Source organism: Cavia porcellus, unplaced genomic scaffold (genome assembly GCF_034190915.1).
Source record: "Cavia porcellus strain 051 isolate PalLab524CR breed Dunkin Hartley unplaced genomic scaffold, mCavPor4.1 scaffold_13, whole genome shotgun sequence".
Taxonomy (NCBI): Eukaryota; Metazoa; Chordata; class Mammalia; order Rodentia; family Caviidae; genus Cavia; species Cavia porcellus.
The window spans coordinates 12,979,612-13,003,310 of NW_026947496.1; the positions used below are offsets into that span (position 1 = coordinate 12,979,612).

A 23,699-nucleotide genomic window follows, 5' to 3' on the forward strand; every position below is an offset into this window, starting at 1 on the left:
TTGACCACGCTCCTAATCTTTTTCTTTGTTGCAGCTTTCCTTTAACCCCTAATTTAAGAATAACGTCTTTTAACTTCTAATACATGTAAGCTTTATAGACAATATTTGTGTGGGGCTGGGTGGGGTGCGTGCATGTATCTATATATTTGCATTGCTTAGCTGAATATTATTAGTGTAGCTGTAACAGGTGAGATGTAGAGATATTAGGGCTGACAACATCAAGCTAAATGCCCCAAATTTTTTCATAATGATTGCTAAGAGTAAGACAGGTCCACAACTCCTCCTAGTTTCTTCTATGGAAAAAGAAAGTAAGTATGAAGCCACTTACTAATGAGGCAACACACATTTATATAGAATTTTTTCTGTGAATTTGTACAATAACAGCTATCGGTACATCCAGGGAAAATACAGAAAGGAAAAACAAGTTAAAACAAAAAAAGATGTAGGAAAGGAGGTTAAATTATGATAGTCGTATGATCTGATCAAAACATTTTTTTGCCCCCCATTTCTTCCCTCTGCAATTCCAGGCATCTAACAGGATTCATGAGTCAAAGAGTCAGTGCACGCAGGCGGTACAGGAGCGAGAGAGCCTCCTGGTGAAGATCAAGGTCCTGGAGCAGGACAAGACCCGGCTGCAGAGGCTGGAGGAGGAGCTCAGTCGCCTGAAAGCCACGCTGGAGGCGGAGGGAAGGGTGAAGCAGCGGCTGGAGAGTGAGAAGCAGCAGATCCAGAACGACCTGAATCAATGGAAGACGCAGTACTCCCGCAAGGAGGAGGCAATCAGGAAGATAGAGACCGAGAGAGAAAAGAGTGAGCGAGAGAAGAACGGCCTCCGCAGTGAAATCGAAAGGCTCCAGGCCGAGATCAAGAGGATCGAAGAGCGGTACCGGCGGAAGCTGGAAGACTCCAGCAGGGAGACCCAGTCCCAGCTGGAGACGGAGCGCTGCCGGCTGCAGAGGGAGATCGACAAGCTCAAACAGCGTCCCTATGGGTCTCATCGGGAGACGCAGACCGAGTATGAGTGGACCGTGGACTCCTCTAAGCTGGTGTTCGACGGGCTGAGGAAGAAGGTGACAGCGATGCAGCTCTATGAGTGCCAGCTGATTGACAAGACGACCTTGGACAAACTGTTGAAGGGGAAGAAGTCAGTGGAAGAGGTTGCTTCTGAAATCCAGCCTTTCCTCCGGGGTGCAGGAGCAATCGCTGGAGCATCTGCATCTCCTAAGGAAAAATATTCTCTGGTAGAGGCCAAAAGAAAGAAATTCATCACTCCGGAATCCACGGTGATGCTTCTGGAGGCCCAGGCAGCTACAGGGGGGATCATTGATCCCCATCGGAATGAGAAGCTGACTGTGGACAGTGCCATAGCTCGGGACCTCATCGACTTCGATGACCGCCAGCAGATATACACGGCCGAAAAAGCCATCACTGGTTTTGATGATCCATTTTCAGGCAAGACAGTATCTGTCTCAGAAGCCATCAAGAAGAATTTGATTGACAGAGAAACCGGAATGCGCCTGCTAGAAGCCCAGCTTGCCTCAGGCGGTGTAGTAGACCCTGTGAACAGTGTCTTTTTGCCAAAGGATGTTGCCTTGGCCCGTGGCCTGATTGACAGAGATTTGTATCGATCCCTAAACGACCCCCGAGACAGTCAGAAGAACTTTGTGGATCCAGTCACCAAAAAGAAGGTCAGTTACATGCAGCTGAGGGATCGGTGCAGGATCGAGCCCCACACTGGTCTGCTCTTGCTGACCATCCAGAAGAGAAGCATGTCCTTCCAGGGAATCCGACAGCCAGTGACCGTCACGGAGCTAGTGGATTCTGGCATATTGAGACCATCCACTGTAAATGAACTGGAATCGGGTCAGATTTCTTACGATGAGGTTGGTGAGAGAATCAAGGACTTCCTCCAGGGTTCGAGCTGCATAGCAGGCATATACAACGAGACCACAAAACAGAAGCTTGGCATTTATGAAGCCATGAAAATTGGCTTAGTTCGACCTGGTACTGCCCTAGAGTTGCTGGAAGCCCAAGCAGCTACTGGCTTTATAGTGGATCCTGTGAGCAACTTAAGATTGCCCGTGGAAGAAGCCTACAAAAGAGGCCTGGTGGGCATTGAGTTCAAAGAGAAGCTCCTGTCTGCGGAACGCGCTGTCACTGGTTATAATGATCCTGAAACTGGAAACATCATCTCTTTGTTCCAAGCCATGAACAAGGAGCTCATCGAAAAGGGCCATGGCATTCGCTTATTGGAAGCGCAGATCGCAACTGGCGGAATCATCGATCCCAAGGAGAGCCATCGCTTGCCAGTTGATATGGCATATAAGAGGGGCTACTTTAACGAGGAGCTCAGTGAGATTCTCTCTGACCCAAGTGATGATACCAAAGGATTTTTCGATCCCAACACTGAAGAAAATCTCACCTATCTGCAACTGAAAGAAAGATGCATTAAAGATGAGGAAACAGGGCTCTGTCTTCTCCCCCTAAAAGAAAAGAAGAAGCAAGTACAGACGTCACAAAAGAATACCCTCCGGAAGCGGAGAGTGGTCATTGTTGACCCAGAAACCAATAAGGAGATGTCTGTCCAGGAGGCCTACAAGAAGGGCCTCATCGATTACGAAACCTTCAAAGAACTGTGTGAGCAGGAGTGTGAGTGGGAAGAAATAACTATCACGGGGTCAGATGGTTCCACCCGAGTGGTCCTGGTAGACAGGAAGACAGGCAGTCAGTACGACATCCAAGATACTATTGATAAGGGCCTCGTCGACAAGAAGTTCTTTGATCAGTACCGATCTGGCAGCCTCAGCCTCACCCAGTTTGCTGACATGATCTCCTTGAAAAACGGGGTCGGCAGTAGCATCAGCATGGGTGGTAGCATCAGTGATGATGTCTTTAGCAGTTCCCGACACGAATCAGTGAATAAGATCTCCACCATCTCCAGCATCAGGAATTTAACCATCAGGAGCAGTTCTCTGTCCGACCCCCTGGAAGAGTCGAGCCCTATTGCAGCCATCTTTGACACCGAAAACCTGGAGAAAATCTCTATCACAGAAGCTATTGATCGGGGCATTGTTGACAGCATCACCGGGCAGAGGCTGCTTGAGGCTCAGGCCTGCACGGGCGGCATCATTCACCCCACCACTGGGCAGAAGCTGTCGCTTCAGGATGCAGTGGCCCAGGGTCTCATTGACCAAGACATGTCCACCAGGCTGAAGCCTGCTCAGAAAGCCTTTATTGGCTTCGAAGGTGTGAAAGGAAAGAAGAAGATGTCAGCAGCAGAAGCGGTGAAAGAAAAGTGGCTCCCGTATGAAGCAGGCCAGCGCTTTCTGGAGTTCCAGTTCCTCACCGGGGGGCTTGTCGACCCAGAAATGCACGGGAGGATAAGCACGGAAGAAGCCATCAGAAGGGGCTTCATCGACGGCCGAGCAGCTCAGAGGCTGCAAGACACCAGCACCTATGCCAAAATCCTGACCTGCCCCAAGACCAAATTAAAGATATCCTACAAGGATGCCATGAATCGCTCCATGGTGGAGGATATCACCGGGTTACGCCTCCTGGAAGCTGCCTCAGTGTCTTCCAAGGGCTTACCCAGCCCTTACAACATGTCCTCGGCTCCAGGCTCCCGCTCCGGTTCCCGCTCCGGCTCCCGCTCCGGCTCCCGCTCCGGTTCCCGTTCTGGTTCTCGCAGAGGAAGCTTCGATGCCACAGGAAATTCTTCCTACTCGTATTCCTACTCATTTAGCAGTAGCTCTATTGGCCACTAGTCATCAGCTGGAAATGGTTGCTGGGCCTTGGATTCATTGATATGAGTTTCTAGTTTATGAAATTACAGCAAAAAAGAAAACTTGGTGCTTGTGGGATAGTGAATAGAACCTTCTACACTTAAAATATAGCCACTGTTGAAAAAGAATAGTAAAGGTTTTTTTTTTCTGCTTCCTCTCTTTTTAGCTCCTCTTCACTAATGTAGTTCTCTTTTATGTAGTTACATGAAGTTGTAATCACTTGTAAGGATAGCACAAATTGAATTTAGAATTTGTTTTTTGACTTCTTGTGTTTAGATTGATCACTTTTTGAGCTGCTTGTGGGGGGTTATAAGACAGATTTTTATTCTTGGAGATAAACATTAAGTCAATCTGATATTTCAGGCATCCTTCTGTTTTTCATCTAAATATCTCCATTTTCTGTGTTAGAAAATTATCCATACACCTGCCAAAAAAACCCTGCCCCAAAAGCCCAAGCATTTTGGAGTATATTTCCTTTAGGTTAAAAAGCATGGATTGTATAACTCATATATTCTTTAATGCATTTGTTTGGTTTGGTATTAAAAAAATTGACCATATGTGCATGATAGCAGTAACCTTTGCTTTTCTTTGGTCCAAGTTTTCTGTTTATTTTGCTTGTCATTTGCTATGTACTTTAAAAAGGTGTCTTTATGAAGTTTGCTGTTCTGGCAATAAACTTTTAGACTTCGGAAATTTTTGTGTTTTGATTTAATATGTTTGCACATACATTTAGTTGCAGCTTTTTTTTTATCATACGTCGAAAACCATTTGTTTACTAAATATCCCAATACCAAAAACAAACAAACAAACAAACAAAAGAACAAAACCGCATTAAAATACTGTTCTGGCTTGTAATTCTTGTTGGAAGGTGGTCCTTTCAATGCTCCTTCACCCGATGCACACCAGCTAGAGTCCTTTGAAAAGACATCTGTGACGATAGACGGCTATTCCAGAGGTCAGAACTCTGGTCGGGCTGATTCTGGAATGTACCAGCAGCACTGGCAATGTCTCTGTCATAACATTAAAAATCATGAGGGGGGCTGATTTTTCTTCTTTTGATATCTTCAAAACAGGTAGTATTTTGCCCCCTAAGAGGAAAGAATTGTTCTTGGATCTATGAACACGATCCCTGAAGAGTTCTTGGCTCTGGAGTAAAGGACAGTGGAGTATAAGCTTGTTCCTTTGGGTCATAGAGAAGCAACTGAAACTCAGTCATTAAATTAATATGACTTCATGGGACACCTGTTATGACAGATATTGGGTTGAGTCTTGCAGAGATTCAGTAGAATTTACCAGCTTTCTAACTGCAAGATATTTGCAGTCTAGGTGAGGAAAGGAGACAGAAAAGCAACCAGGGCGGGGGGCAACTTTCATTTAGCTGCAGTATAAATGAATAGAATTAAAGCTTACAGTACAGATAAAAATTAGAAGGCAAGTGAAATGGTAAACACACAACAAAAAATACCAAGATCAGATACCGAAGTTACTGGGGACTTGAATGGGTCATTTTTCCTCATGACACACGTCTTACTTTACCTCTCCTCCCTTTTGCTCCAAAGCCCAGTTTTTAGGACCTGAAACTAATTTCATTCACTAATTGAGTTCTGTGTGTCATGCCTTGTGTCAGAGCCTTGGATTCCTACTAAAAATACATGGTACAAAAATAGCCTGTGTATTCGAGAAGAAAGAAATAAATGCTGTTGTTGGGAAGCAGGGGTCATAATTCCGATGCTAGAGCTGGGAGGCTGTCTGAGTCACTTCAGGTGCAAGATCCTGCAAATTTTGTGGCTTAAACAAGTATTTTCTTACAGTTGTGGAAGCTGGAATTCCAAAGCTAAGGTGTTGGGGATGACTTCTGGTAAGACCTTTCTTGAGGGTCTGTAGATGACCACCTCTTTAATGTGTACTCTCATGATGTTTTCTCTGTGCCTAAGTGGGGAGGAGAGGGACAATGCTGGTCTCTGGTTAGGACACGTGTTTTATTGGCTTAGGGCCCCACCCTTAATGACCTTGTATAGCAGCACTGACCTCCTTAAAGATCCAGCTTCAAATGCATTCACATTGTGGGTTAGGGTTTCAACCCAGGAACTTTGGAGAGTTCCAAGTCAGTCTATAACAAAGGCCTGACCTAGAACAGGTGACTGGAGACCTCAGCAGAGTGATGATTAAACAGGTCAGTAGCACCAATGTATAGCAGCCCCCCAGGTTAAAGCAGGAAATAGGACTACAGATTTTTCCCACCCCCTCCAAGCTGTTAGAAGTTGTACCTAATCTCTGAGATAAGATGGGACTGTGTCCTAGAGAGAGGACATGCTTGACCTAGGCTGAGTTTTGATTTGTTTCACATACATAGTGCATGGGGGCAGGGGATGCATGTGGCTTTCAATGAGAAGCATCAGAGGAATCCAAAATTGGTTTCACATTTTCCACATGACTTGGCTATGTAGAGATATACCAATAAAAAGTAAAGACACTGTGGGCTGAGTGTAAAACAAATGACTGTGGATTTCATTCCTTGATCCACAGCTACCGACCCACTCTGGTATCATATAGTGCTGCCTATCTACAATGTTTTTTCAAAGGTCAGAGCTAGGCTGCTGGCCTTTGAAAATAATTGTTGACGATAATGTCCTCCACCCCTCGGTCATCCGGGGTAAACAAAGCGCAAAGGGAAGCACAGATTTGCTTTGAAAAAATTAAAATACAAAATGGAATACCTGAGAGTTGCATTTGGGAAAACTTTAGAGAGCTGTTCCAGGTGTTGGGGAAAATACAACAATGTAAATGAGGGCAAAGCAAATCAGTGAAAGACTAATGGAGATATGGAGATATGTCCGAGACTCCCAGGGCATGGTTTAATGTACTTCTACTGACCAAGTTGAAGACAACTCGAGTTTCAACAAGAACAATGGTGGTAACGGAGCATTTAAAAATCTCAGGTTTTTTTTTTTGGTGTGTGTGTACTGAAGATTGAACTCATGACCTTGCACTTTTGAGGCAGGCACTTGTGCTTCTGAGCTAAATCCCTGACAAAAACCTCAGTTTTTGAACCCCTTGATTCCACAGTGAAATAATAAAGTAGATGTGTGGAAAGAATGCCAGCTAATAAATGTAGAAAGCATAATACTGTAAGGGAATCACATTATAACTTGTTTCTTTTCTTTTTTTATTTAAAAGGCAAGAAAAACAAAAAAGCAAAAGAGATAACAACAAACCCAAAACAATAACAACATAAGCTTTCAAAACAAAATAGGAATTTAACAGTGGTTTGTTATATTGCATATTGTTATCTTGAAAAGGGTTGCTTAGTTTACCAGATAGAGACATGCAAAATTGACCTACTCATATGAGTATTAACTGGTCTTTTCCAATAACTAATAGAATTATAACTTGTAATTAAATGATTCTGTGAGGGATTTGTGAGCTAGTTGGGAATTGTGATATTCTCACAGTTTCAAGATACATCAAAGTAAGGCCACAGATTACCAATTATTAAAAGAAAGACATATTATTGCAACGGGGGAGATTAAGCTACCAACCTTACCAAGTGATCAAATTAGCATTACTGGAGAAGAATCCAAGATATATTCCTCTCTAGCATGTAATGAAAGGTACACAGCTCCTAAATAACGTGCTTAAAAAACAGTTTAAGCTAATCATAGTGGTGGTGGGGGATCTAGAATGAAGGATATTGTACAAGACAACTGTCCCAAGCTCATCAAAAATTCAATAACAATTTAAAATGGAGAGCAAGTGAAATTGTTTTAGATTAAAAACGTGATTATTTTATGGGCTAAAAAAATAGATGAAAGGATAGGAGCAATTGGAGGAACAGGAACCATATATTAGATTTAATGGTATTGATTTTACGTTTGACCGTGCACTACGGTTACATAGGAAAATGTTCTGAGCATATATTTTGGGACAAATAATCTGCAATTTACTTGGAAAGAATTCAGCAAAAATCAGTGCAGGGCTACGGGGAGAGACGAGATCTACCTAGAGAAATCAGATGTGGCAAAATGTTATTGAACTGGAGGACAGCAACACGAAAGCTCTTTGGACGATTTAAACTTTCTACCTAAGTAATTTTTTCTAAAAATGTCGGCAGGGGATATAGCCCAGCGGCACAGCGCCTGCTTGGCAAACGCGAGACCGTGAATTCGATTCCTGATACCACAAACAAAAAAAAAGAAAAAAAAAGAAATGTCGGCGAGGTAGGGAATCCCATTCAGGAAAGACGAGACAAACGCACCTGGAGACAGCAACAAGGAAGCGACATTTAGAAGAGAGCGGAAAAAGCCTTTGAAAATGACAGCTCCCGCCCTCCCCGAAACCCTGCCCTATTGGCTGCTCCAGTCACGTGGTGTGGGCCCCGCCCACACCTCCCAGAGACCCGCGCGCGCCGAGCATCGTTCCCGCACTTCCGGGCTGCAGGTGGCGGTCGGCTATGGAGGACGAGCCGCCTCCGGTGGAGGAGCGGCGGCGGCTGCAGGAGGAGCTGAGCGAGTTCGTGGAGAACTGCTACCGGACCCTGGGGGAGGTGACGGCGTCCTTGGGCTGGAGCCTGGATCAGCTGGACCCTGGGGAGGAGGAGGCGGCAGAGGTGAGGATTGCAGATCTTCCAGGGCTGTGATGGGACCGTGGAGATGAGGGCGCCCGGGAGCCGGGTGGCGGACTGGGGTTCACGCGGGCCGTCGGGATGCCCCACCGTGATCCCCCGTGATGCCCCGCGGCGATCCCCGTGTGGCGCTAGGAGAATAGGGCGTCAGGGAATAGGGAGAAGCGGGTGAAGAAGGCGTGGCCCGTCGGGATTTGTTTAAAGACTAAACGAATGGTAGTCAAGAGCTGCTCTCGGGGTTGGCGGTTTGCTTTGTCATCTGTCCTGAGGACTCAGGGTTGCCTCAGATTTCCTTGTCGGGGAGCTGAGAATTCACCAATGCACTTTTTTCCACCCTAAAAGTAGACACTTACGGCGGAGGCAACGTAGATTCTGGGATGATTAGGAGATGCCCGTAAGAAACGGTAACTAGCAGCTCACCTGAACGGTAGAATTACTTTTTTGGGTCTTTTTGAGGCAGTTCTGGCTGCTCTTGGGCTCATTTTGTAGCCCAGACTGCGCTTGAAATTTCAAAGGATTCAACGATTCTCCTGCCTCAGCCTCCCAAGTGCTGGGATTACAGGCGTGTGCCCACACACCCGGCTCGTAGAATTATAAACAGGTGTAGTAGAGGAAACAATCCTGATTTTTGTTTTCTTTGCTTGTTTGGTGGGGGAGGATGAAGAAGAGTGCTCTGTTGTGGGATAATTTCGTGTGTTCTTTCTAGGTGCACTACGCTGTAATCTCTCCCGTGTTTAAGTGTTATGTCTGATTTCCCCAAAGCGGTTAAAATATATTTCAATCACTATTTGTTGTTTTGAAGCTGCAGTAGAAATTAAAACAAACAAACAAAAAAGACTTCATGGTTATTGTTATTTTAGCCACTCAGTGGGGATTAATAGAGCTTTCCATAACATTGTTTATTCAGTACTGCAGTAGAATTGGATTCTATTAACACTTAAGTAGCACTTTATGCCATTTATTGTACATTACCACATTTAATACTCATAATGATCCTATGAGATAAGTACTGTTGGCAGCATTGTTTTATTTTTATTTTTTATTTTTATCTTTTTTGTTTTTATCGGTACCAGGGATCGAACTCATGACTGCACACTTGCAAGGCAGGCACTTATGCCACTGGGCCAAATCCCCAGCCCGGCAGCATTGTGTTTTGGTCTTTTTTGAGACAAGGTCTCCTGTGCAGTTCAGGCCAGCCTTGTGCTCACTTTGGAGCCCAGGCTGGTTTTGAACTTGCAGCGATCTTCCTACGTCAGACTCCCCAGTGCTGGGATTACAGGCATGTGCCATCACGCCTGGCTTAAAGTTTCTTGTAAAATTTCAAATTTTGAGAGTAAGCTGTGGGAATATATCTAACTTTTGCAAAGCTTGTGTCTGATACTCAGGAGAATGACTAGTTAGAAATCCTAATAAGAGATATAATTCCTAGAATAGATGTCCAAGGAGTTAATGAATCTCTGGTTTCTTCAGTGTTTTGATACTGAAGTATAGTGAACCACAGTCACTGTTTCTGTCCTTGGATAGTTTATTGTTTGGTGATGCTTTTGTCCCCAAATTAGCAATCAAAAAAAAAAAATACAATCAGTGAGGAGGCATAGAAATAGTTTGTCAAGGCATATCAAAAGTCATACTTGCCTTTTAATAAAAATAATACCTGCTTACATTTATGGAACACTTACTATGTTCTAGGCCTTACTCAGATTGCTTTGTGTGAATGAACTCATTATCTCTGTGATGGCTTTGTGAGCTATTTCCACTTCCAGATGAAGAAGCTGAGGCAGAGAGTGTTTTTTAAGTACCCAGCCCAGTTTCATAACCACCTGTAAGTGGCAAAGCTGGGGATTCTACCCAGCTGTGGTGTGCAGAACGGAGTGGGGGATGGCAAACCGTAAGCAGAGAGAGAGAGCACTTAGGAGGAGATGAGTGTTGGAACTCAGCGGGGGACAAGACTGTCTTGAACTGGGGAAGTAGTAATGGGGATAGACTATGTGCATGAGGAGTTCAGATCTGTTTAGGACTAAAATGGACAGGAGTGGGTGATTTATTGCATGTGGGTGATGAATGACAAGAGGCGGTTTCTTGCTTGAGAAGGGGTTGAAACCTTTCATCAAAATATGAGCACACAAGAGGGACAGGTTTGGGGGTTAGAAGACCACAAATATGGTTCAGTATTTTTGGCACTTAATCTGAGGTGGTGCAGAGAAAATGAGGAAGAAGACAAAGATTAGAGAGGCCTTTAATGCGGGCATGGGAGAGTTATAAAGAAATAGAAGTATTCTCAGTGAGAACAAAGTGAAGCTACTTTTATCAGTTTTGGCTGGGGGAGGAGTTTGGGAGGTGGGCAAAATGACATTAACAGCTGATTGGAAGGAGCATCTGGCTGTGTAAAACAGGAAACAAAGGTTTACTGGGGGTTGGGGGTGGAAGCTTGGGTAGTTGTAGAATCTTGGGATTGGAGAGAACTCAATGCAGGCGCAAAAAGGGAGCGGGAGGTTTATCTCTGGATGAGAAGGAGAATGTAGAAGTTACTCTTGGAGAGATAAGTTGCTCCTCTGGGTCTGGTACCAAATTGGGTGGATGTCATTTTAGAGATAGCTAAGCCCCAGGCTAGCAGAATCTATCAATGATGAATTTATTTTTTGTTCATGTTGTTGGTTTTCTTTTGGTGCCACAGAGAGAGAGAAAAAAAAAAAGATTTTTAAAAAACCTTTACTGCAGGGAGCTGGGGAAAGGCCTTGATGGAGTGGGGCTGGGGCTGGGGCTCTTGGGTGGTTGTGGAGTTTTGGGATTGGAGAGGACTCAGCGCTCACACATAGAGAGAGTAGGAGATTTATTTTTGGAATTAGAAGGAGAACACAGAAGTTGCTTTTAGAGACAGTTGCTTCTCTGGCCGGTGCCAAGTTGGGCAGATGTCATGTTAGAGATGGCTAAACCTCAGGCTGGCAGAATCTATCAGCTGCTAGATTCACAGGAAACACAGCATCTGAAGGAGGAAAGTAGAGAAGAGAGGCACCAAGTAGAAGAGACCTAGAGACCAAGTAGAAAGAGCCAGTGAGGTAGAAAGAACCTGAAAAGGGTATCAGGTTGGTGGAAATGGACAGGTGACTTGTGACCTTCCAGGAGTTCCAAAACTGTAAGGATTATGACATAAACTTTGGCTCAATTAGCAAGGAGATGGTGACAAACTGATGAGTCCTTGAAGGGATAGTGGCATTGAGTGAGGTCGCTGAGACACTGAGCTGTGATCATACCTTTGAAGAGGTGAAGAGAGTGCAGAGACTTGGACAGGGTGTAAAGCAGGGTTTTTTGTTTTAATGCAAACACTTTTGCTTGAGAGTTGTGAGGTCTGCAGAAGGGGAAGTAGTAGATAGTGCCATTTATTCAAATAGTAAACATTTAATGGTGTAATTATTTTTAAACTGTGTGTACCTTTTCTTTGCCTCTTTATTATGTTTTATAGGGTGAAGTTGTGATATGTCCTTATGATTCCAATCATCACATGCCTAAATCATCTCTACCTAAGCACATGGCATCCTGTAGATTGAGGAAAATGGGCTACACTAAAGAAGAAGAGGTAGCATATATTTACTGTCTTACATTTATGTCATGTAATTCATGCCTTAATAAATTCACAACATTTTGATGGTGTGTCATGAGGCTTCCCGATACAAAATAATAACCCTTATTGTAGGGTAGGGTGTTACTTGCCTAATTTCACACATTATTGTGAGAAATATTTAAAGATCCTAACTTGATAGTTTATGTCAAATATTAACATATTCAATTAAGAACAATGTTTTTTTTCATTGTTTAGGATGAATTATATAATCCTGATTTTTTCTACGAGAATGCGAAGGTACCTTCAATTACTTTGAGTAAGTATTGAATTGTTAGATTATAATTGTAAAATATTTTAATGTGGGTGTCAGTTTTTCATTTTTGACTTATCAAAAGAATGGATTTTATAAACATGCTTTTGATTAGGAAGGATATTTAATGTTAAGAGAATGTAGGATTTATTGATGTACTGTGAAACTAGTTTGTGTAATCTGATGTTCAGACACCAAGATTATATAATAGTGAAAACCCTGTAAGATGCCTTCTCCTTGGGTGTAGCAAAGTCTGAGCACACAGCATAGACTGAGAATGAGAGAGGATTGAAATGTGTTCCAGATACTCCTGGCACTTGTAGAGCTTACAGTCCAGTTCTGAAAGCAGAATGCCCTGAGTCAGTTATTGGTTTTGTCCCTAACAAATGTGTGACAAGATGGTTAATCTGTTTATTTTCTAAAAAAAATTTTTAATGAAATGGGCATAATGATAATAGCATATTGTGAGAATTAAATTATGTTTGTAATATTCATAGCATAATGCCCGACACTTAACTGGGTTTGAAGAAATGTTAGAGATTAGTGATTAAAGTTTTACTCCTGATTATTGTGTGGTACTTTTTCTTTTTGAGGGGATACTTGGGATGAAACCCAGGTTCTCCTGCATGCTAGGAAAGCACACGATCACTGAGCTAGACCCCCAGCCCTGAGTACAGTGTTTTCTTTTTTTTTTTTTTTTTTTTTTTTTTGTCTTTTTTGTTTTTATCGGTACCAGGGATCGAACTCACGACTGCCTGCTTGGAAGGCAGGCGCTTATGCCGCTGAGCTAAATCCCCAGCCCGAGTACAGTGTTTTCTGAAGTGCTTGGCATCTTGTTACTTGGGTTCTAGGTAGATGTGAAAGAATTCTGGTTCACATTATGCAGGCCTTGATGTAGATGTTTGTCTCCTAAGAGTCTGGAATGTTTAGCGATGTTTCTATAGAGCTTGGATTTGAAACTAGTGACCACTGCACTGATGATTCATAATATATTTGTTACTTTTTTGACAGATAAGGACTCACAGTTCCAGATCATTAATCAAGCTAGAACCAAAGTTGGAAAAGATGGTGATTGTTACAATCAAAGTAAGGGCCATCAGAGTTTGAGCTAATTAATGAGTCAAATTATTTTTCTCCTCTAAGACATGTTACTAAATTATTTCTTCCCCAAAAACTATGTGAAAAGAGTTACATGACAGAGGTTAAGCTTTACATTTAACACTGGGCTAATTTGCTTTTCTCACTTGTCATTTGTTATGTGTCAGTGGTCTCCCTCAGACACTGTTAAGTAGTGCTGCGTGCTTTGGAATTACCTAGTAAGTAAGACTGACGATGAGTTCTGAGGGTCGCCTCCTCAGGAAGCAAGTCCAGCATGATGTTTTGTGTCTCATCTTAGGGGATCTATGGATTCTTTGTGCCCAGTTTTAGAGCTGAATTCAGGGGTGTATGCCTGGGGCGTCATCAGGCACTAGGCTAAAAATTGAAGCATAAGCTTTTAGGAGATTGAAAGAAAAAACCTTATGTATCATGGCAGAAGTGAACAGTTAACAAACAAGTTCAGATTTCTGGCCTAGATCTGACATCCAGCCAAAGCACGACTGGTTCCTCTTGAGGATTGCAGAGTCGTCTTTGTAGGTAGCTGTGTCCGGACATGTTCCCTTTTTGTCCTGACTCACCAGGCGTAGTCGGGGTGGTTTTCTCCCTTGTGCAAGTTCAGGATCTTTCAGACATTGTTCTAAGCCAGTGTCTGGTCTGGATTTCTCTGAGCTGCTTCAGAAGGCCACGCTCTGCCCTTCGCCTGTGTCTGGTACCTTCCTTGCCACTTACCTGGAGCTCTTGTTTCGAAGCTCCCACTTTTGTGCCTGTCAGGGTAATTCCATCTCGATTCTTAGCTGGATAGTCTCGTTGATGGAGTTTATCTTAGCGTTGGAAGCGTGCTTGGAGATCATGTAACCCAGAGGCTACGTTTTACAGAGAGGAAAGAAACTGTATGATTGAAATAAGGTGAAGTTCTGGTGTGTTTGTTCTGAAAGTCTTCAGTACTTTTACATTTTACAAGATTTTTTTCACACTTCCTTTTATGAATTTCATTTCTCTTTCACAGTAAACTTGTGATAGATCAAGACAGTATTTTCTCCTTTTACTAGGTGAAGAGACAGACTCACAAAAGGGAAGTAACTCATTTCTGCTAGATAATAGCAAAGTCAGATCCTGAACCAAATTCTGAATTTTAGCATAGATTCTGGACTGAGTTCTAGATCAGGATAGAAACCCTACATTTGAATTCATTGATCGGGTTTCTGGATATCACTAGATGTATTCATTATTTTTCTATCACCATTAAACAAAAGACTGTTACATACTTTAGATCTGTGCATGCTCCTGTCAGTGCTGCTTACTGTTCATTCATTTTGAGAAGCCTGTTCTAAGAAACGAGCTAACCGCTGAGCCTTGTATAAGTGATGACAACTTTGAGTTTTTCTGTCTGTAATACAAATTTTCTTGTGGTGTTGTTTGGAGGAGCAGAGATGATAAATGCTAATCTAGTCTAGCTACAGTGATGAGCAGCTGCTGTTGTCTTAGGTGAAAATAAATGTACAGAAAGCAATATTAACACATTGGGATGTTAGAGTTTTATATGTGTGCATAATTTAGGAAATTTTCAGATTCATAAATTTATATAACTGAGTAATAAGGCAGATTTAGACATTGAATTTAGTTTGTTATAAAAGAAAAAATATTTGAGTAGTTTTTTCAGTAGATAGTGAAGAGGGACTTTGATTTTTGAACTCTTACATGCTTGTAAATTAAGATTCCATTGTTATTTTAACTGTAACCCTTTTTAAAAACTTTTATATCCTGTGTCCAGTTCTGTAATTTCCCAACAAAGATTATTTTTGTGGCCCACTTTCGTAAGGTAGGACCTTGAACATCAGGACAAGAATCTCTTCAAATATCTTTTAATAAACTTTGAGTAAAAAAATTACTACTTTAAGGGGAGAAGGACTATTGTGAAAAACTTTGCATTTCCCCATCTAATTAATGGTGTGCTGGGTACACAGGAAAATAGAAATGTTTTGATGAGGCTGTATGTGTCTTTTCAGTTAGGCCTAACCTGACGGTGTGGAATTCTCAACCCATTAACCCTTCTGCATACTTACACAGCTATTAGATCTATGGAGTTACTTTCAGATATATTTACATTAGTTAATTTTATACCACGACACCAATTTCAATGATAAATAATTATATGTTAAAAAAAACACAATTGTATGTTTACTGATTTATCATTTTGCTCCAGTGTTATTCAAATTGCTCTTCTTGAGTTTCATGAAGTGCTTTTAAAGTATGGCCTTGATTTAAAAATAAGAGAAAAGCTGGAATGGTGTGGACCAGCCCTCTTTCCACCACTTGTGAGATTAGGGAAACTCATTTTACTTCTGTAGACCTTCATCTTGTTCTCTCTCATGTTAGGAATTATTGCTGTATGAATTTGTGAAATTCTGCCGTTGTAACTTGGAGACAGTACCTTTTACCAGTATTTAATAGTGGGTCATGTTTCAGATGCCCTTTGATGGCAAAAGTGACTAAAAAGGGAGTGTAGATTTAGTTAATACAAAGCTGCTCCGGGCTTGCTGTCGGAGTGATGAAATTCTCTTCCCGTGAATGTGCATAGTGCATCTGAACTGTGCGCTTTAAAATGACTGTTGGGGGCTGGGGATTTAGCTGAGCAGCATAGGCGTCTGCTTGGTAAGCACAAGGTTATGAGTTCTATCCCCGGTACCAAAAACAAACAGTAAAATGACCGAAGGGATGATTTTATGTTATTCTGTTTTACCACAATTTTTAAAAAGCTGCGAAAGAAGAGGAACCCAGAATTGTAATAGATGGGCACATTCATCATACAGAAAGTTGCATTTTGAAAATTTACATTTTACGTAAATGTAACTTATTAAAGTGTATTTATTTTTTTCTTTTGTCAGAATTATCTATGTTCTGAAAGATTCAAATGCAGTTTTTTGCTTAACTTTTCCTGTACTTTTTCTTTTTCAGTAATTGGGGTGAGTATAAAGAGGAATTAGGAACCTGAATGTACTCCTTATTTAAAGATATGCAGTATCCTTTTTGCAAATGATATCCTTTTAAAAGTATTACTCAAACTTCTCAACTTTTATCTTACTACCTGTCACAACATTATAGTCTTGATTTGAAATTTTAGTTGAATTTCAAGAAGTTTAAACATCAATCTTTATGATAACATCAATTTAATTAAGATAAAGAGAACTCCAAAATATTTCGAGGAAATTACATTTCTTTGTTTAAAGGTTAGCAGGCAAAAGTTTATGAGGAGCTTGTTTGTAGTATAGCATTGTTTTCTAACCTTTTTGTTTTCTCCCAGGTTTTTATAGCCTGTATTCAAAGGAATTAGGCACGTGAAAACTAACTGTATATTACAAAACTAAGTGTTTTGACACCTGGTTTCGTGAAAAGACCTTTGCTAGTGCCTACGAGCATTATAATAAAATTGATTAACCTGAGAGGGAACTCTTCTTCCCAACTAATGTAAACCTTGACTGGTAAAAATGACCCTGTGTCATTATCCATAGCCATTAGACCACAGCTGTAGACTCAGTTCAGCCCTCCTCTTAGCTATGGAGAAATATAAAGAATGCTGTCTCTCTCTCTCTTTCTCTTTCTTTCTCTCTGTTTTTCTTTCTTTTGTTAAAAATGCTTAGATCACATTCTGCGATTATTTGAATTCTTTTGCCTGTTATCTAAGAAGTTAATATAGTAAGTATCTGGGAAGAGCTACTGATTTTACATTGTTGTTTGAACTGAGTTATGACTTTAGGATAACCTAGCAAACATTAGAAGGATTCCTTTAGTAGTTCATGTTCTTTATTTGCATTAGTGAATAATGAAGTTTAGAAAAATTGTTTTAAATTGCTTTATTTGCAGTCATAATCATTTTATTTCTTTGAGAACATTTGAATCTCAAAAAATTTTCTTCAGTGTTTTAATACATCATATCAAGGTATTGTATTTACTTTTTTTCATTAATAAGCAGACTTTAGAAAGTTCTGTAATTTTAAGTTGGTTAAGCCTTCTCCTTAGGAAATTAAAATGAATTCAGTTTAATCTTTCTTTCTCTGGACTGAGGAAGTTTGTGATTTCTACTTAATTGGGTTTTTTTGACCCCTAACTGTAAATCACTGCACCAGTAGACATTGTTTGAGGTATTGAACATCTAGCTTGAGAGCTGAACAGGATGCTTTTTTTTTTAAACATATTTTTCATATTCTCATAATTTATTTTTGAAGGGACTACATTGTATACTACCTAGCAAAAACTTTTTTTCCAGTTTTTATGGCAAAAGCATATATACTGAAGGTAGTATCTACAAAGTAATATCTGTATTTGTAATATGGGTAGCCTTGGAAAAATTGCTACCCGATGTTTTTCTTAGCAGGGTGTGATAGTATACACTTGTAGTCCCAGCTACTTGGGAGGCTGAAGCAAGAGGATCTCTTAAGCTCTGGAATCTGCCCTGATAGTATAGCAAGACCTCAACACACGCACACATGCACACAAAGAAAAGAAAGAAAGAGAAAAGCTTCTCTTATCAGGTGTGGTAGTGTATGTCTGCAATTCCATCACTCAGGAGGCTGAAGCAGGAGGTGTACAAGTTCAGAGCCAATCTGGACTATATTATCAAGATCCTGCCTCGACCCTCTTTCACCAAGAAGAAGATTTTCTTATGCGCAAGTTGCTTTTTGTGATTATTTTTGCCTCCCTTCCTGGAATTTGTCTTACTATTGTTGAAAAGAATAATATAGACCCAAGATACATCCTTTCTGTGAGTAGCAGTGTTTAGGATGGTCATTGTTTACTGTTTATCATGTTACATATATTGATACCTTATGTGTTTCAGGGTTACTGTGTATGTAAAACATAGCGTGTGTTAATATTGGTTAGCGCAGCACATGTTTAAAGTTAAGTCATAGATTCTAAGTTCACGGTGCTTCATGTATCGTTTACTCTTGCGATCTTTTTCTTTTCTTTTACTTTAGGAGTGTATTCTTCACTGCCTGTTGAAGTTCCTCTCAATCACAAACGGTTTGTTTGTGATCTGACCCAAGCAGATCGTCTTGCCCTTTATGATTTTGTTGTTGAGGAGACAAAGAAAAAGCGCTCTGATTCCCAAATCATTGAAAACGACAGTGATCTCTTTGTAGACCTGGCTGCCAAAGTCAATCAAGGTTTGAGAGAAATGATGTGCTTTGCATTTCTTACTGTCATTCCATTCTGTGAGTGTTCAGGTGATTTTATTATCATACCATTTTGAATTGGGGTGAGGTGGTTTTATACCATATAATATTGAGAGGTATATTATTAAGATATTCAGTGCATGAAGTTTTACTGTCACTCTTACATTATGCATCTTTTGTACAACTGCTACACTTTTATCTTTGGACTTTAATGTTCTTACATTCAACTAATGCTAGAGCAAAAGACAACAACAAAAAGATAAAATAACCCAGATAGATGGAAGGAAGGGTTTCTAGGGTATCCTTGTATATTACCTTGAAACATGTTGCAGTATAGGACTCCTGTGGAGTTTTTACCTGCTAATTCTTTTTCTTTCCTTCTGTTTTGGCTTTTTATGTCACTGTATAGTTCAGGCTGGCCTCGAACTCACGGTGATCCTTCTACATCTGCCTCCCAAGATCTAGGATTGCAGGCATGCACCACCATGCGGGACTGCCTGTTAATTCTAAAGAAATTAAAAACCCTTGAAGATACAATAATTTTATTTTACTCTTTCATTAGATAATAGTCGGAAAAGTCCAAAGTCATACCTTGAAATCCTGGCAGAAGTTAGAGATTATAAAAGAAGACGTCAGTCCTATAGAGCTAAGAATGTTCATATAACCAAGAAATCTTACACCGAGGTAGGTTTTACATAATTCTGTAAAACTTTGTTAAGAACAAAAATTTCCCATTGATGGCTTTCTACATGTGTTCTATGGGTTTCCTCAGTGCCTTCGAAGGTCCTCTGATGTGTCCTCCAGAGGGTTATTCCTGGCTGGGCTTTGGCCCATCTGTTTCAGACCCACTTTCTACCAGACAAAGGCTCCTCACTATACATACAAAAGCCTTACATAATGAAGTTGTACACTTCTTAAAAATGCCTGCTTTCAAGAAAGTCGCACTGTATCATGATAAGACCATGCATTTTGGTTTCCATCATGTCTTAGCTTGACTTTTCACTGCTGTTTATTGGTGGTTGTGTAATGTGCTCAGGTTGAGCTTCTTCGATTTTTTTTCATTTTATAATCATATAGACTTTGCAGGGGTATTGTAAGAACTTACATAATGTATGAGAGCAGAGTCGTTTCTCAATAAATATTAGGTGTAACCATCTTTGGGTAGAAATCATAATGTGCTTTTGTGTACTTTATTGAATATTTTCACATAAGAAGTGTTTTGGTGTAAATTATGCATCAATCTCTGGGTGGTGTTTTCAGATTTCATTTGATAGGTAGAGTTGATGAGGGTTTTTTAGAATGTGAACTACTTTTTCCTGACTGCAGTAATTTCTTCTGTTGAATCCCTAGTTGTGCTACATGATTTCTCTGATTCAGATACCTTTTCTATCTGGCCTCATTTTGCCAAGCATTTTCTGTTGTAGTCAAGCATATGTGTTAAGCCGTGTTTGATTATACATGTTATTCCTACTGTCATGCCGTAACATGTGTTGTTTTCTTGCTTGAAAAGCTTATTTTTGCCCCTTTTATCCAGTTTTTCTTATTTTATTTCCTTTTTCTCCCCACTCTTTTTTATTGGTTACACAGATTAGTGGGTTTCATTCTGACAGATTTGTAGCATGTTGACCCTTTTTACCCCACCTTTGACATTTGGTGGGGCTTCGATGTGAGTGTTTGCTCCTGTCCATTTTCCCTCTTACCTGCATTTATACCTGTCCTCTGTCTCCTCTTCATTCTTTTCCTCTTGGCAAATAGTCTCCCCTCTACTTCCATGTCATGTTTTTAGATTTCACTTAGGGCATGTGTTGTCCTTCTGAGTGTGGCTTACTTTCTTCAAGTGATGGGCTCTGGAATCATCCATTTTCTTGCAGATGATACAATTTCATTCTTCCTTGTGGCTTAGTGATACTCCATTGTATCTTACCCCCTCATCTGTTCATGGGCATCTAGGCTGGTCCCATGCCTTAGCCGTTGTGAATTGTGTTTCCTGCCTTAAGTTGTGCAGCTATCCCTATAGGATGCCTCAGTGTAGTTCTGTTGCTTCAGGCCTATACCAGGGAGTGGTACAGATAGATAGGTGGCTCACAGGTCAGGTGTGGGGGTTTCAGTGCATAATCAGCCGGCTCCAAGGCAGGGTAGCGTGGTGGACTGGAGAGGAGGCTGGCAGATAGATCTTTGAGGCCACACCGCACTGAGCCATCTCCTCCAGCCAGGCTTCACCTCACAGCCATTCTTTACTGTAAACTCATCAGCGCCCTCATCCACTGATGAGTATCATGTGCCTGTGACCCAGTCACCTCCCGAAAGCCCTGCCTGTGAGCGCCTGGGGCTTGGGGGCCATCCAGATCCAAACCATAATGGTAGCCCTATTTTTAATTCTTTGAGGACCTCTGTGGTGATGCCTATGTTGGCTGTACTGGTACTTCCTGGTGTAGAAGGGCTCCTTTTCCCCTCATCCTCACCAACACTTACGGTCTCTTGTGTTGTTATGCTGTAGCCATTGTGACTGATTTGAGATGAGATCTCATTGCAGTTTTGGTTTTTATGTCTTTAATGGCTAAAGGTGGTGAGCTTTTTTCTTACACTTACTGTGCTCTGACATAGTGAGCTTGTAGAGGCTCTCAGGGTTTTACTGAGGAGTTTAAGACATTTTCCCGTTTCACTTTGAGAGCTACTCTTAAGTTTCTCTGAGGAGGGGAAAATACAGCAGACAAAAGTCTCTGAGACTGCACCTGTCCCAGTGCCTTTCACTTAGTCTGTCACCAGGACTTGCAGGCTCAGTGAATTCCTCATTGATTGTTACCAGTGGTTTATCTTAATTGTTCGGTCAACTCTCTTACCTGAAGTTTGGTGCTTATTTCTCCCAAGGTGATTCGGGATGTGATAAATGTCCACATGGAGGAACTCAGTAACCACTGGCAAGAAGAGCAGGAAAAGGCAGAAGGTGACGCTGAAAAGTATGTCGTTGCTTTCTTGGTGAAATTGTTGCCTTCTTTTTTGTTTAATCTTTTGTAGTGCCGAGTGTCAAACCCAGGGTCCCGTGCGTGATGAGCACATGCTGTGCCATCGAACTGTGTCCCTTCCCTGTCACCTTTCTACTCTGTTGCAGGTGTACATTTCAGTGATTTTGGATTTTTTTGAGACAGGGTCCCCCTATGTAATTTGGACTGGCCTCGAACTTTCTGTGTAGCCCAGGCTGGCCTTGTACTCACGGCGCTCCTCCCGCCTTGGCCTCCCAAATGCTGGGACTACAGCCGTGCACCACCACACCTGGCTCCATTTTAGCAACATTCTATAATGCATCAAAATTATTGTTTATTGTCATCAGTGCTTAGAATTTTACTAGAGTTATTCTGCGATGTCATCAGTCTTAGGGGCAAAGAGTTGGGGAAAGCAACCATATTACTGAGACTTTAAAACTCAAATATTATAGGAGCCGTTGCTTAACTGCCTTCTCGTGGGGAGTATAAGGTTATTCGTGTCAGGTGGCCCCGTCCCGTCACCGGCCAGTGTGGCTGTGACTTGGAGACCGCAGAGGTGGGACTGGCTCACGTCCTTTCTGCGTCTCAGGAGTGAAGACAGGCGCTCGGCCTCAGTGGACTCGCGGCAGTCCGGTGGGAGCTATCTGGACGCTGAGAGTTCACGCCATCGGAGGGACCGCAGTCGGAGCCCGCATAAACGGAAGAGGAACAGAGAGAGGGAGAAGAGCTCGGAGCCTGGGAGGAGGAAGGAGCGGTGAGTTCACTGCTGGGCTCCGACCTGCCCACGATTTAAAACGAATTCCCTGGTTGTCATTTTGTGTGTATTCAAAGTTAATTTAAAGCTGAACTCCAAAGTATAACTTAGCTTTGCTCCCATTTGTTTCTTAATTCTCATAATTGATTTTCTAGTTACTCTTCCAAAATTACTGTTCAGTTTAATTATGTTTTAACTTGTCATGATTTATGTCTGATGAAAGTGCATTACTATTAAATGATTTTAAAATGTTCATATTTAAATTACATAATTTTAAATCCTTTCTTATACCTCTTTCATTGCAGGGATGGGGAAAGACATCATAGTCATAAAAGAAGAAAGCAAAAAATATAAAGGAATGTTCATATGTATAATTAATTATGCTTGTGTCATTATAAACACTGGTCTGATATTTTAATTGTAATTGCTTTGCACAGAGAGTGTCGATGTGGTGTATTTAGTGCTCATTGTTTTTCAATAAATATGCTTCAAATCATGAGTTTACTTTATGTTGTGCAACCTGTTTTTCTTATGTTTTTCTAAATACTCTGTTTATTACTGGTTTTTGCCTCACCATGGTAATTCATCATAATATTCCTACTTGAAGGTTAATACTTAAAATATATACATTACACATGGATATATTCTAGTCGTAAAAACTAAACCCGACAGATAAGGCTGACGTCTGCCTGGACCACCCCTGCAGTCCTGTACCCACCCCAAGGTAGTGGCTGGTCACTGCTGCACTGCAGTAGGGCGAGAGGCTACGAAGCTGATGGGGGTGGCCTGGCTGACTGCACTGTGGTGTGATCAGAGCGTGGGTTACTGTGGAGTTACGGGTAATAGCCTCAGTCTGTGATAGATCTCAGTAGCATACTAATTAATGATAATAGTTATATAAGGATGTTAGATCTGTGTATAAAATAATACTGTATATTTTCTATGGCTATATATGTATAAATTTATTTTTAAAAGTTCAAGATGAATCCATACCAAACTCCTAACAATGTTCATTTGTGGAGGAGGGGTATATATGAGAGATTGGGGTGGAAACCAGATTTGGAAAGTAATCAGAGTGAACTTTAGTTTTATTCATAATATAATTGTTTTAAAAGAAGAATATTCATGTTTCACTTGTTTATTAGAAGTATACTGTCATTTTGTATCTTGTAATCAGCTTTTATTGTTGTATGTACATACGTTAACATCCATTTCGCATGTATATTTTCTTGGGTTTTGACATTTATATCCTTGTGTAACCACTATGATCTCGATGTAGACTATTCCATTGCCCCCTAAAGTTCCTTGTATCCCTTTTTGTTAGGTTTTTCCTTGGCACGGTAGAGAAACAGGAGCAGAAAGAGGAAAAATGGTTTAAAAAAAAAGGCCTTTATTGCAGGCATGGGAGGGGTGTAGAAGAGTG

General features: G+C 41.2%; 2 protein-coding genes across 4 annotated transcripts in view; both read left to right on the forward strand.

The window, feature by feature from the left end:
• Positions 1 to 4,475, forward strand: part of Dsp (desmoplakin) — a 47,466-nt gene extending 42,991 nt beyond the window's left edge. For all 3 annotated transcript variants that reach the window (XM_063259851.1, XM_063259850.1, XM_063259852.1), the window contains exon 24: positions 528 to 4,475. In XM_063259851.1, coding sequence (XP_063115921.1) covers positions 528 to 3,764 — 3,237 coding nt within the window. In that variant the 3' untranslated portion in view covers positions 3,765 to 4,475. The remainder of the gene's footprint in view (positions 1 to 527) is intronic.
• A 3,708-nt stretch (positions 4,476 to 8,183) lies between these two features.
• On the forward strand, positions 8,184 to 22,780 carry Snrnp48 (small nuclear ribonucleoprotein U11/U12 subunit 48). Its single transcript, XM_003468859.5, has 9 exons — positions 8,184 to 8,388; positions 11,864 to 11,977; positions 12,218 to 12,278; positions 13,284 to 13,358; positions 18,344 to 18,532; positions 19,104 to 19,225; positions 21,410 to 21,498; positions 22,112 to 22,276; positions 22,582 to 22,780. Exons 1-9 carry the CDS (start codon positions 8,233 to 8,235, stop codon positions 22,628 to 22,630), a joined length of 1,020 nt encoding a protein of 339 aa, XP_003468907.2. The 5' UTR covers positions 8,184 to 8,232; the 3' UTR covers positions 22,631 to 22,780.
• Positions 22,781 to 23,699: the final 919 nt, after the last annotated feature.